The sequence below is a fragment of the Acanthisitta chloris genome, unplaced genomic scaffold (genome assembly GCF_000695815.1).
Source record: "Acanthisitta chloris isolate BGI_N310 unplaced genomic scaffold, ASM69581v1 scaffold158, whole genome shotgun sequence".
Lineage (NCBI taxonomy): Eukaryota > Metazoa > Chordata > Aves > Passeriformes > Acanthisittidae > Acanthisitta > Acanthisitta chloris.
Window position 1 is genome coordinate 24,055 of NW_008685106.1, and position 14,669 is coordinate 38,723.

The 14,669-nt window shown below is 49.3% G+C and overlaps 3 protein-coding genes across 3 annotated transcripts in view; all 3 read right to left on the reverse strand.

Annotated features, from left to right (window-relative positions):
- The window catches only part of LOC103806868 (mas-related G-protein coupled receptor member H-like), a 984-nt gene extending 276 nt beyond the window's left edge, over positions 1–708 (reverse strand). Inside the window, exon 1 of the mRNA XM_009079575.1 lies at positions 191–708. Within this exon, the coding sequence (XP_009077823.1) occupies positions 191–708 (518 nt within the window). The remainder of the gene's footprint in view (positions 1–190) is intronic.
- Positions 709–6,257: 5,549 nt separating this feature from the next.
- LOC103806869 (proto-oncogene Mas-like) lies at positions 6,258–7,138 on the reverse strand. Its single transcript, XM_009079576.1, is given in 2 exon segments — positions 6,258–7,064; positions 7,067–7,138. Coding segments are annotated over 2 exon segments (879 nt in total).
- Positions 7,139–9,736: 2,598 nt separating this feature from the next.
- LOC103806870 (proto-oncogene Mas-like) lies at positions 9,737–10,651 on the reverse strand. The gene has a single exon (XM_009079578.1). The coding sequence runs from the start codon at positions 10,649–10,651 to the stop codon at positions 9,737–9,739; it is 915 nt and encodes a 304-aa protein (XP_009077826.1).
- Between the last annotated feature and the right edge of the window lie 4,018 nt (positions 10,652–14,669).

The following is a 14,669-nucleotide window of genomic DNA, read 5'->3' on the forward strand; positions in this document are numbered from 1 at the left end:
GAGCAGGACGGCAACAAAGAGCTTCCCTGGGTGTCGTCTGCGGGAACTGCAGCAGAGTTTGATGAACAGGAACAGGTTGGAAATCAACATCATTAAGGATAAAACCACGGATATGGCAAGGGCTAGTCCTGCAAACACTACCTCAGAGTCTTTGGAATTGGTAAAGGAGAAGTACATCAAGAAAACAAACCCGCCAGTGAGAGCCCAGAGCATTGCACTCACGACGCCTGACAGGTGCTTGGGGCGGCGACAGCGGTACCAGACTGGGAAGAGGACAGAGATGCAGCGTTCCACGCTGATGACTGTGAGCAGCCCCAGGCTGCTCAGGTCAAAGAAGTGGCACAGAAAGCTAACTATAAATGCAAAGTGTAGGTAGTGAGGAACAAAATGATACAAAGAAGAACAGAATGATGTTAAGATCAAAATTGCTAGTAGAAGCAGGAAAAACAGGAGGAGCAGGGAGAAGTCAGCAACAGACAGGTTCAGGATGTAGACAGTGAAAGGGCTTTGCTTCATGTGGAAGCCCAGGAACCACATGACGACCCCATTCCCCACAAGCCCACAGAGGGAAATCCCCACGCAGACACCAGCAAAGACAACTAGTGCATATGATATTCTTGAGCATTCATGTCTGTAAAGTTCATCAATGTCCATATAGTCATAAATTGTGTAGTTCAGAGTGAGGTTTGTTATGTTGGTCTCCTCCATAGTGAATGATTCTGCTTCTGGTGGCTGCCTGCTCTGTCCTCTACCACCTCCTAGGAAAAATAAGGAACCAGAAGGCAATGAAGGGCATTCCCAGCACTCACCATCTCTCTACACAACCCCAAGCCAGCCTCAGGAAGAACCCTGTCCCCTACCATGCCCAGGAGAGGCTCCCACTCCTTCAGCCCTGTCCCTGGACAGAAGGCATCTCCATTTGTCCAGCCCTGGTCTCCTACCTCCTGGTGCTCCTGGGAACAGTGCAGGAACCTCAGCACACAGGACCTCTGGGCTTGCCAAGAGAAAGGGTCTGGTGATGGCTGCTGGAACAACCCACTGTGCTTCAGCCTTATCCCTCCTGCCTGAGGATGAGATCTTCACCCACAGATCATATCCCATGGCCAGGAGCCTCCCCTCACAATCTCACCACGTCAGTGACAGCTTCCCTTCACATGTCCCACACACAGAGATCTTGTCAGCAGGAGGTGACCACATCACCCCCTTCTTCTCCTCCCCCCAGTTCTTCACCAGGAGCTGATCTGTTATGGTCCCTTTAAGAAAGGCATTCAGACTTTATAATTTTAAATACCATTTACTGAATCTAAAACTATGAAGAAGAAGAGGACAGCATAGATAATATTATGCCTCTTCAGGTGCTGAGAATCCTGAGTCAAAATCCTCCTCTGATGAGGGCAGGTCCTGTCCATTGGAATGCTATCCTTTTAAGGTCATTTCAGCTATTACAGGATTTTCTGAACCACTCAGATGTCCATGAGACTCCCATTGCCCTAATGCTCTATCTTCCCATCATTCCTCTGGACAGAATCCCTCCTGATCATGCTCCTCTCTTCTTATGCCCCCTAGACCTCATCATTCACTAACTCCCTGCCCCGTGGATGCCAAGAGAGCCCCTCAGCAGCAGCCCATGGTGCTGAGCACGGGTCTTGTCTCCCCTTGCTGTGAGAAATCACCAGTGCCCAGATATGGAACAGCACGAGGGCTTTGCCTATAATCACACCCCTGACAGGCATGTGCCTCCTCTGAGATTAGATTTTGTGGGGTACATGGTGCTGCCAATGTGCTCTTATCTCCAGATGGTTCCTTTTGCAGCCTGTCACAACACAGAGACCAGCATTTTATGGCTGTTTTTCTCTCTCTCTTCCATAATAACTCAGGGAATAATGCCCTCTTCTTGGGATTTATTGCCTATGCTTGTCATTCCCAGGACTGGCATCCTCCAAGGACATCCTTTGATTTCATGTGGTGAATGGATGGTAATGAACAAGGTCCATGGTCTTTCCAGGGGGTTCAGCCTGGAGCAGCAGGAGTTGCAGCCAGAGGTAGACTTGAAACAAGACTAGAGCATAGGCTCAAGGTCTATCCATGACAGGGGGATGGAGACAGGTCTACAGAAAGGTGCAGCTCCTGGAAGTGTCTCCCAGAAGAAAGCTGGGAGAAGTCTTTGAGCACCAGATACATATCATTGGAGGTACTGAGCAAAGCTCTTGTGCTGTTGCACATCTGCACACCAGTCATTTCCCACTCTGGAATGTCCCTGGCTGGTCTCTCGCCTTTCTACCATCCTCCATCCCTGGGAATGATTTCTGTCCCCTCCTTCATTGACAGATGTACCACCAGGTACATGCAGTGAAAACCCTCATATGATGGGACAACAGTGGAGGACAGCAGGAGAGGAAAGGGGTGACATGGCCACCACCTGACAAGAGCTCCATCCATGAGACACGTGAGGGGAAGCTGCCACCAACATAGTGTGGCTGTGAGGGGAGGCTCCTGACCATGGGATGTGATCTCCAGGTGAAGGTCTGCTCCCAGGCATGGAAATGTGGAGTGAGGAGGGGAGCTACATGCCTGGTGGAGGTGACCTGGAGATGTGGCACCTCAGAGCCAGTCAGAAGCAGGGAGGCATGGGGGCACATGGCTCAGAGCCAGTGGAGCTGTGTTCAGTCCTGTTCCCTGGCTGTATTCTCCATGGAATTGTCTCAGCACCTCTGTCTCCTTTGGCTCAGCAGATGAGTTTCACGGTGTTTTGAGGGATGTCTTGCCTGGGGAAGGTGTGACAAATTAAGCCCTTGGGACTCATCCAGCACTGGCCAGCGGTGATTTCACAAACTTCTGCGGGGCTGATGCCTCTAGATGGCAGGAGAGGGGTTGGGATCGCACCGATCATCCTTCCCCTTCTGTCCCGAGAGCCGCTCGGCACAGCTCTGCATTCCCGGCTCATGGGAAGAGAAACAAGCCGACACCAGGTAGGGCTGCAGAGCTGGCGAAGGAGCAACGACGTGCCCTTGTACTTTAAGTGGGAATCTGTCACATTCTTTAATTTCAGGATGAAGTCGTTTAGAGTGTAGATTCCATAGTGCCGGGGGATTGCAAGTGACGTGTTCCCAGCGCTCATGTTCATGCCAAGAAGTGGTTGCCCCAGAGAAGCTGTGGTGGCTCCATCCCTGGAAGTGCTCAAGGACAGATTGGATGGGGCTTGGAGCAACCTGGGCTAGTGGAAGGTGTCCCTGCCCATGGCAGGGGGATTGGAATGAGATGAGCTTTCAGGTCCCTTCTAATCCAAAGCATTCCAGCATTCTGTGAGATAACACAGCACAGCTGAGGATGTCTGATGCCAAAATTCCCCTCTCTTATGCCAAAGAGCAGCACAGCTGGCAAATGTCAGCTCTGGCCTAGCTCACCAAGCCCTCCCCAGACTCGGCTCCCAGCCATGCTGTGAAGCAAGGCAGGGGATTACCAGATCAGATGGACTTGGCAAGTCAGAGATATTCAGTCCTGTGCTCTCTTTGCTCATAGCAACTCCACTGAACACACCTCTGTGCCCATGACCAAGATGACCCCGAAATATGGGAATTCACACAGCCAGATTTTTGGGCCACTTGATTTTATAGCAGTTAGGAGGTTTACACTGCTGTTCTGCAGAATGAGACCATCCTTTGGTTCCTTTGCTTCCTTTGCTTCCTTTGATTCCTTTTGGTCTTGCATAGCAGCTTCAATGACTAACCAAATTTCTGTTTGTACAGATCTTTATCATTTAGTTACTACTCCTAAATTAAATTTGGATTTATTTCATTTGTTTGTTTACAATATGGTAACTCTGACCTCAAAATTTGTTGATTAAACAACACCTGAGCTTTGCTGCAGAGTTTGTCACTGGTGAACAGAGCAAGGCTGACTGAGTGTCAGAAAATGGCTCATTTCCTCTGTTTACCCTCATTCTACAGCATCTGTCTTATGTATGAGGAGGGCAAGTACCTGTCTCATACTAGAGCTTATCCTAAGGTGAATGCCTGCAGTGGTTGGGATGAGCCACCTGTTGACAGTGCCAAGAGTTCCTCATTCATTCTGGGAGCTACCTGGGCAGCAGGCACAACTCTCCAGGATGCTTGCAGCTAGCAGGGGTGTATCTCGTGGTAAGAAGCCTCCAGTTGAGCCAAGCTATCCTACAAGGAGTTGACCATGTGTGCTGAAAGCTTTCCTCAGGGACACCTGGGACAACCAGGAGAGCAGCTCCTTGTAGGATGAAGGGTGGAAGGTGACTGAGGCAACCAGAGGGAAAGATCAGGAGGAAAGAACCTCACAGCATCCCAGTGACTGGCAGGGGATATGGTCACATTTGCAAGTAGCAGGGATGCCTGTGTTCACCCACCCATTTCCCTGCTCTTACCCAGGGGGAAGTTGTCCCTCCTTTTCCCACTGTCTTAAATCCAACTGGAAACCAATGTGCCACTGCTTTTGGAAAGAGAAGCAAGAGTGTAACCCGTGGGTCATGCTTTGGAGACACATGATGAGATTAAAATCTAAGAAGCATTTATTAACAGTTGTTTTACAGAACAGAGCTGCTTCCATAGATGAGAGGGTGTTTTTTTTCTCCCTCTCTCCCATTTTCCTGTCCTTAGGAAAGTAAAAACTTTTGAAGTGACAAGCTATTGTTCAAAAAAGGGCTCCCATCACCCAGGGAGTGTCTTCCAAGACAGATGCAGAAGGACCATGACCCTCCCATGCAGTTTCCCTGCTTCTGGGCATCTCCCTTGTCTCCAGTGTGACCCAGGCCACCACCTACCTGAGCTTCTTGTTTGCCATAGAATCCTAGGAGGGTTTGGTTTGGAAGGGACCTTAAATTTCATCTCTTTCCAACCCCTCTGCCATGGGCAGGAACACCTTCCACCAGGGACGGGGCAGCCACAGCTCCTCTGATCAATCTGTGCCAGTGTTTTACCACCCCTCATATTCCCCATCTATCCCCCAGATCCTTGATAGCAAGGGCTGACAGACACAGAGGGGAGAGAGAAGCAAGGAATGCACTGCCACTACCTCTCTACCCAGGGAATGCCTGAGCCAGGCGACAGGGGTCCAGTCCTCATGGCCTCAACAGGCTTTGTTTTCCTTCCCTTTCCCTGTATCCTCCTTCACATGGAAAATCCAGTCTTTACTGAGTCTTCAGGCAGGGTTTGTTTCATTTTAACCCTATTCCTCTTGTTTATCCCGGATGAGGAACAGGCACAACAGAAGTGGAGCCAGAAACTCAAGTCATGATTGCAACACTCTGTTTGCTCAAGCAAAAACCATCCAGACAGCCTGGAGAAAAGTGAGAGGATCCATGAGAGGCAGTTCCAGCCCCCAAGCCTTGCGTGCAGACAGACCACATGATGTGCAGAGCAAACTCAACTTGCAGCAGAGATAATATATTTTGGGGAAAGTCTTCCAGAGATGATCCCAAACACATGTCTGCTTGATCTGGTAAAAAAGCTGAATGCGAAGTCTTCACATGTTCTTCCCATGTGTCAACACCCGTTGGAAATGTACACTCTGGAGTTGCCCAGGAGTTGTTATGCACTGCTGTGCCAAGATTTCTTATCCACCCACACTCTGGTTTTGGGTAGACACACCCAAACAAACCCTCTGGCAGGAGCTCTGAGCCTTGGTGACTGTTTGAATAGTCCACAGGGTAGAGAATCTCGATTTTGAGACAAAGCCCAGACTGGTTGAATAGGGAGATTCAAAGCAAAAGGTTTCCATGGGTGTCCCTGCCCATGGTGGGGGGTTGGAACTAGATGATCTTTCAGGTTCCTTCCAATCCAAACCATTCTATGATGATTGATCATGTCATCCAGCATCCATCCCAGGCAGGAGTTCTCCATGTTTTCTTGTGCTGCAGTTAATTCCATTCAGCTACAGCCAGACCCACATCAAAGCATTTCCTTGTCTCACCACAGGACACCTCCATCCCTAGAGCATCTCAGGACCATAGAATTGGTGCTGCAGAGGTTTAAACAGTTGGATTAGGGTGGATATTAGGAAAAAGTTCTTCCCCCAGAGGGTGTTTGGGCACTGGAACAGCTCCCAGGGCAGTGGGCACAGCACCAAGCCTGACAGAGTTCAAGAAGCATTTGGACAATGCTCTCAGGTGCATGGTAGGATTTTTGGGGTTGTCTTGTTCAGAAGTTGGACTCAATGATCCTCATGGGTCCCTTCCAACTCAGGATATTTCCTGGTTTTATTTTATGATGATTCAATTTTATGATGATTCCACTTTATGATGATTCCGCTGTGTTGTCTCTATTTTGGGGCTCTTCCACATCTTCAAAAACTCTGTGGAAGGCAACACTGAGAGACAGTGTGAATTTCTTAGCACAGCTCCCAGCCAAGAAGTAAATAAGAGGGTGAATGCTGCTGTTCACACAGGTGAACAGGAGAGACATGTTGAAGACAAAGACAGAAAAGTCAAAGGTTCTTAGCAAGGCCCAGTAAACAAAATCAGCAGTGAAGAAGGGGAAGAAGATGACAGCCAGCAGGACCACAGCACAGAGCTTCCTTGGAGGATGTTGCCATGAGTGGCACAAGACCCTGACAAGCAGAGTTAGACCAGCACAGATCAGGGTAAGCACTGCTAAGAGGTAGCTCAGGACAAAGATAAGTGCCAAAGAGTAGAAGTAGAGAGTAACAGTGAGCAGGAAGGAAAGGAGCCAGAGCAGGGCACACAGGAGCACTGAGAAGAGCTGGGAATGGTGACAAGGACAGTGGGACATAGGGAAGACAGACAGAGCTGTCATGGCACTGAAAGCTGTCAGGAGGTAGACACTGGCAGTGAAAGCAAAGAAGATAGTGATGTTCAATGCTGTTGTCACATTTCCTGAGCCCAGCTGGTGACAGAGGCTCTCTGAGGCATAAAATGTCCCCAGGGCTATGGTGATGAAGAGGAGGATGGTGAAATCAGCCACAGCCAGGTTGAGGACATAGATGGTGACGGAGTTCCTGCGGATGTGGGAGCCGAGGAGCCAGAGGAGAGCCCCATTCCCCACCATCCCACAGAGGCAGATGAGCAGCGTGACAGGGACTCTGTGCTTAAGTGGCTGGTTTCACAGTCAGACCAGTTGTAGCCATTGTCCTCATGCCAGGTCACATTGAATGCCATCCCACCTGCCTGGCTCCAGGAAACTGTGCTGGCTCTTTCAGTGGCAGGGGAAAATATGCTCATTGTGACACCTCTGCTTCTTCCCCTCACACAGCTGAGGAATGAGAAACAGAAACATATTAGCAATGCTGATCTCCCCACACAGCTCTGCTGCCCCTCACACATGGCTTTTTCCATCTTGTCCCATGCCTCAGCTGCCATATGGAGGAGCACAGAGAGAGATGAAGGACAGGAGAGATGAAATATAGGATGTGGGAGATGGGTATGAACATGCCTGGCACAAAAGCCAGGGAGATACCTCCTTCCTGGCTTTGGACAGGACAGATCTGGAGGAAGAAAATAAATGGAGAAGGAAAAGGTTGCCCTTGGAGATAAGATAGAGGGAGTGGCTTTGGGGTGGAGCTGATCTGAATTCCCAGGTATCTGATATTATAGCTGATGCCACTAAGCTGCTGGATTTCTTCAGCACGAATTTCAGTATTTCCCCTCACCTTTTCCCACAATATTTATGTCTTAATATCCCAGAGACTGCTATTCCCTGATGAAATTTGGTGAAAATTGAGGTCCAGGTTTCACACTAATGAGAGGGAACACTGATTAAACTGGAAAAAAAAACCACCCGAAAGAGTCTGACCTTCTTCATCCTGGGGAACTTCCCTGGAGCAGACACACTGCACACTCACATCACCTCACACTCACCAGTTGCTGGCCCTGGGATGGGATCTTCAGGAAGTTTCCTGGAGTTACCACTTGGAAAACTGAAGCAAAGCCTTCCTGGTAAGCCTGAACAGCATCTGCCATGGGGTCTGTCCCAGGTCCTTTCACCACCCCCTTTTCTCCGTGTTGGCTCATGTTTGTGAGGGCTCTTGCAAACAAGGAACTATTTCATGGTGTCCAATGGTATCAGAGCTCTGGTTCTAATCTCCTCTTGGCTTTGGACAGGAAATGACTAACAAAGAAGAGCCTCAGAAATGAGACCTAAGGGAAAAAGCAGTTTGACTGTGTCAGGTTCCTCTTTCACATTAAAGCAACCCCAGTCCCAAAATACTATCTTTGAACTGGCTGAACTTTTCTCCTCTCACTCCAGGGATGGATCTTTAGGACCCTGAACTACAAACTTGTTGCAAAACTTCCATATCTGGTTCAAATCTAGTTTCATCACTTGTATACCAGAATTTCAGTGATACTTGACCTTCACTGCAGTTTCCAAGAGGATTCTGCTATGTGTGTCAAGGAGCTCATGTACAATCTGTGCATGAACTGGAGCAGAGGCAGATGGTGGAAGGATGGTTTAGGATTTCAGGAATAAGATGTTTTTCTGAGGAGAGAAGAATCGTTGCTGCTGTCTTGGCTTTAGCCATTGAAAAGTTACAGGTCTCATCCGAGTTGTCTTCTGCACTCCATTTTGGGTCAGTCAGCAGCCTACAGTGAATTCCAGGGAATTTCTAGAGCTGAAGTGGCATGAGATGACTTCTACCCATACTGACATGCATCTGAGAGCTGGGATGCCCCTGATTGGAACTGGTATGTGTGGGTACCCTGGGACCAAAACTGCTTCCTCTCTCCCTCACTGACACTGCATTTGTGTTCACGACTACGGAATGTCACATCCTCTCACCAAGCCAAACTTTAATATGCAAACAGGTCATGATCCAGTGCCTAAAGGGAATTCTAAGCTAGGCCTGGAGTGGCAGGACAAGGGGAAATGGCTTCAGGCTACTAGAGGACAGGGTTAGAATGAATATTAGGAAGAAATTCTTCCCTGTGAGGGTGCTGAGGCACCGGCACAGGTTGCCCAGAGAAACTGTGGCTGCTCCCTCCCTGGAAGTGTTCAAGGCCAGGCTGGATAGGGCTTGGAGCAACCTGACACAGTGTTGATCACCACAGCACTTCCCTCTTTGCCCATCCCTTCCTGCGACCCCAGTCAAATCCCCTTGGAGGATGAAGGTTTAGCTGCTGGCTGATGCTCCCAGCTGGAGATAGATTTTCTCTCCATCCTTGTGACATAGGAGGACACTGAGCCAGAGGGAGCTGTCCTTCACCACCATCCCCTCTAGTCTGGGAGCTTTTGAGGATCAAGGTGGTAAGAGGTTGGTGCTTTGGTATCGGGAACCAAGGCTCTGGCAGAGGGTGGAAGTGGGACAGGTTGGGATTCTCCATGCTGGGAAGCAGGCAAGGGAGAGTGTGGCTGTGTTAGCCCTGAAGAACAGCAGAGCAGATGAGGCAGGACTTTTTGGAAGACATCATTTCAGTGTGGTGACCTAGTGGACAGTGAGAGGGGACTGTCACAACTGTGACTTTGGGAACAAGTCAGGACACACCACAGTGCTAGCAAGGGAAGGAACTGCAATCACCATGAAATACATGGAAGACATTAAAACATTAATAAAAGAAAAGTCAACAAAAAAGACCATGTTGCATGAAAACCACTTTTATTAAAATAGCTTATAAATAAATTTGAGATGGAAACCAGCTCTGCCCTGGAAATCTCACCAGGCATCACCATGTCCTGGGGGATATATGACTATTGCCAGCACCCAAGGGCTCTGCTCCTGGGGTATAGAGGCTCTCTCAGTGCCACACTGCATCCATACAGGTTTAGGCAGCAGTTCTCATCACAGGTGCCTCACCCACCTCTTGGGAATCTGTCCTGTCTTCAAATACCCTCTGGAGAGCCACTTTGATGGATGACCTGAGCCTGGGCTTCCCATAGATTCCAACCAGGACATAAATAACAGGATTGATGCTGCTGTTGGCAGACGCCAGTGACAGGCAGATCTCAAAGACAAAATTAATGTAGGCAAAGAAGTTGAGGAATATCTCGATGCTGAGTGGGATGCCAAAGAGGAGGAAGAAGAACACCGTGAGGAAGATCACAGCATACAGCCTCACTGGGTGCTGTTGCCAAGAGCTCTGCCTTAGCTTGATGAAGACAATCACGTTGGAAACAACCATAAAGGGAGTGAAAAGGCAGAAATTGAGGAAGCACAATGTTCCCAGAACCACCCGGCAGTGCTCAGAGTGACCCAGGTCACACACAAAGTACACCAGCCCGGCAAGTACACAGGCAAGGGCCCACAGCAGACTGCACACCATGGGTGACAGGAGCCTTGGGCGGTGGCATCGGCACCAGAAGGGCCAGAGGGCACCCACACACCTCTCCACACTGATGGCTGTGAGGAGGTAGAGGCTGGTGCTGTAGGTGAGCAGAACCATGGAGTGGAACAGCGGCAAAGCCCCCGAAATCTCTGTCTGGAAGCAGCTGAGCATGGGCATGTGGTACATGACAAGGAAGATGAAGGTGCAGAGCAGGAAGCAAGTGTCAGCCACAGCCAGGTTGAGCAGGTAAGCACTGAAGGGGTTCCTGTGGATGTGGAAGCTCAGAAGCCAGAGGATGGCCCCATTCCCCACCAGCCCACACAGGCAGGTGAGCAGTGTGATGCTGCCAGTGATGATCTCAGGGATGTACTCTGCAAAGCACCTGGTCCCGTTGTGTCCATCACCATAGTCCATGCTCTCTGTGGGAGCTGGGGATATCCAGTCATGGAGGGTGTGGTTGGGATGTTGGTCCATCTCCTCCTTTCTCTCTTGTGCTCACCTGGGGACAGGCAAGAGATGAAGGCAAAATGAGTGATTTTTGGGTGTCCTGTACATGTCCTTTGGTTATTCAGTGTTTCCCCCTCCTCCAAGGGCTACAACATCTGCAATCCAGAGAATATCAGAACTGGGAAGAGGGGAGAACAGAAGGGAAGAAATCAAGAGAAATAAGGACTGAAGGGGAAATCATGGGCCCAAGGTGGCAGGAGACAAACAGAGGGCTGAAAGACAAGTAGAGAGAGAAAAGAAAGGTATGCAGAGCCATTTGTCCTTTGCAGGTGGAAAAGGGCTGAGGAGGTGAATGGGAAGAATGGAAAGCTGGAGGAAGAGCAGAGCAGAGCAGCATGCCAGAGTCACAAGAGCAGAGTTGAGCGCAGACCCTTCTCACCAATTAGGGCAGAGTCCTTGCACAGAGGTGTCCCAAAGCTGCAAACTCACGTCCTCTCTGTCAGAGCTGCACATGAAACTTCACAAAGCTGCCACGCCAAAGCCATCTCAGGTGAGATGTGGCCTCCAGCAACAAGCTGACTCCACAGTGAGGTTCCTCCAGCAGTCTGTGCTGGCTCTGGCTCCCTGCCCCTTCCTCAGCCAAATGGCCCCTGGGACCAAGGTCCTGGGTGTGAGTTCAGGGGTGGACGTGTCAGAGTTTGGTCATCACATCTGAGAGTGGAGGAAGTGTCTTGCCCAAGTGTCACCCCCACGGGATGGGTGTTGCAGCCCCATTTGCTAGTTGTCTCAAATGGTTCCTCTTTGCAAACCTGTTGTCACGTTGAGCACGAAATTATCAACTTCCTCCTTGTTGACTTCTTCTCATCTGCACCCTGAGATGTGTTCATGGAATCCTGGAGTGCTTTGGGTTGAAAAGGACCTTCTGGAACATATTCCACTCTCCTTACCATGGGCAGGAAATGACTCATGGGAAGAAATTTGGAAAAATGAGCCAGAGAGAAAACACCTTTTATTCACTGACAGGTATACTTGATTTAGAATCACAGAATCCTGGAATGATTTGAGTTGGAAGGGACCTTAAGGATCATCCAGTTCCACCCCCTGCTATGGGCAGGGACACCTTCCACCAGCCCAGGTTGCTCTAAGCCCCATCCAACCTGGCCTGGAACACTTCCAGGGATGGAGCAGCCACAGCTTCTCTGTGCAACCTGTTCTAGTGCCTCACCACCCTCACAGGCAACAATTTCTTCCTAATCTAAACTCACCTTCTATCAGTGTGAGCTATTCTCCCTTGTCCTGTTACTTTATGCCCTTATCCAAAGTCCCTGTCCAACTCTTTCTCAGTCACTGGAGAAGTGCAGCCAGCAGCTATTGGACAACATTTCCCAAATGTTTGTAAATAATATTAAAGAGTTGTTTTAAGTGATGTTAATGTAACCAATAGTAATTAATAAGTACTGCTAATAGTACATACAAACATGAAGGTGGTAAATAATAAACTGTTGGTTGTAGGTAATCAATAGTAAATAAGTGAATAAATAGCAACTAATAGATGGTAATAAATAGCTATAAGTATGAAATAATAAATATGAAGAGCAAATAACAAATTTGGAAGGAGTGGATTCCCACTGCCAGAGGGCAGGGTTAGATGGGATATTGGGAAGGAATTCTTCCCTGTGAGGGTGCTGAGGCACTGGCCCAGGTTACCTAGAGCAGCTGTGGCTTGGAAGTGTTCAAGGCCAGGTTGGGCTTGGAGCAACCTGGGCCAGTGGAAGGTGTCCCTGCTCATGGCAGGCGCTGGAACCAAATGAGCTTTAAGGTCTCTTCAAATCCTAACCATTTCATGATTCTATGATTCCATGATTCTATGAAAAACAACTCTTCAAAGAATCCCAACACACCACAGATTCAGCCTAAGTGAATTCTTACTTCCTATGCACTGTATCAGGTAAATAGAGAGACTCAGCAGTAACCAAAGGCAGAGGAGAGATTCCTGCCATTCCCAGACTAACATCTTCATCTGCTTCACAGAACATCCCAACCATGTCTTTATGAACTCTGTGTACTGACTTGAAAAGACAGTGATGTTTCCAGCTGCCCTCCACATGTACAGCAAGGAATTCCCACTCTCCATCTAGTTGTGATGTATTTATCTAATTTCCCAGCTGAGTGGCCTGAGGGAGGTGGGTGGAAGCACTGCTGAGCTGCAAGAGGGGCTGAGGTCTGCTCAGAACAGAGGGCAAGCCAGTGCAACTTGGAAAGACTCAAAGTGCTTTGCTTAGCCTAAAAAAAATCAATCAAACAGACAAAAATCCCTAAAAAGTACCTTGGTGTCAACACACAATGATGTCTTTGGGAACGAACATATAACTTGAAAGGAATCAGCTGTCTGTGTGCACAGCAAGTTGGCAAGACAGCCAGAGGATGCTTAAAATACCTGAGGGATCAGTGGGTGGATTCATTCAGAAATCCTCTGGGTGCTGCTGATGCACAGTGAGAGACAAGAGAGATGGAGATATATCCATCTATATCTCTGTGTGGAGTTAGATATAGATACAGATCTGCACCTCTGCTCTGGAGACTGGCTGACAGTGTTGGGGTTGTGCAGCCTGGAGAAGAAAAGGCTCCAGGAAAACCTCAGAGCTCCTTCCTGTGCCTAAAGGGGCTCCAAGAGTTGGAGAGGGACATTGTGCAAGCATCTGGAGTGAGAGAACAATGGGGAGCAGCTTATGACAGAGAATGGGTTTAGATTGGAGATTGGGTAGGGATTCTTCCCTGTGAGGGTGTTGAGGCACTGGCCCAGGCTGCCCAGAGATGCAGTGGCTGCTCCATCCCTGAAAGTGTTCAAGGACAGGTTGGACAGGACTTGGAGCAACCTGGGCTAGTGGAAGGTGTCCCTGCTACCAAAGGGATGGGATTAGGTAAAAACACTCCCAGGACTGAGGAGGAGGATGTGCTGCCAGTGAAGGGCTGGTAGGGGATCACAGCACCCCAAGATCTGGTCTCCAATAGCTTTCATTGCATCATTAAGGGTATTTAGCAGTAATTAATCTGGGCTCTAAGTGCTAATAACCTGGCTGAGAAGAGCTCTTTGCTGTCCTCCATGTGGGCTGTTAGAGCCTGTTAGAATGTCAAAATTGGGAATTCTTGGCTCCAGTTTGCAGGTGTTCTCCCTTGGGCCCTGGAGAGGCTTTGGCAATGATCTCTGTGCTCTTCCCAGAATGGGAGTTGCTTCTGAGAAGCTCCCAGCGGCCTCACCAGTGCTGCCAGTACTGACAGTATTGCCAGCATTCCAGCACTGCTGGCATCACCAGCTCCACCAGCATCGCTCTGCAGCCAGAGTGGCAGTGACCACCAAGGGAAGCTGAGGTTTGGGGAGAAATGACGAATGGCAGAAATCTGCCAGGAGAGGGAAGGCAGTCACAGAGTGGGAAATTCTTCTGGGGAGGAGTGTTTCTAATCAGGCACAAACAAGGGGCCACTCACAAAATTCTTCCTGAAGAGCTTTTGGCAGAAGCTACTTCCTTTGTGGGGGGAAAATAAAAAACAAACAAAAAAAACAAACAACAAGCAAGATAAATAAGCTCAAGAATACAGAGCACAGACATAGCTGCAGTTGCAAAACCGTCTGCGACTCTCCTGTGAGCACACAGTGCCTGAGGGAGGGACGTCGGGGCAGGGACAGGAGTGGGGAAACTCCTGGGGACCACGGGACATTCTGCTGTGTGTACCTGTCCTGGGAGCATCCACCTCGGGATATGGATCCGAAAGGAGCATGAGGTGCCAAGACACTGCTGCTGATCCGCACAGACAGCCCTTGCCTGCTGCTTCCCCACAGCAAACAGTTAAGTGTAATGTTCTCCTTGCTCCCTACCTCACCTTCCTCTCCTCCAGCATCCACTGCCAGCGGCTCTGTTCCTCCCACCCTCTCCCTCTGACCGCAGGGCTCTGCCCAGGTCCTCCCTCCACTGCCCTGCGCTTGCCT

Excerpts from the sequence above, each read along its gene's own strand:
- LOC103806870 (XM_009079578.1), bottom strand. The coding sequence starts at position 10,651 with ATGGACTATGGTGATGGACACAACGGGACCAGGTGCTTTGCAGAGTAC.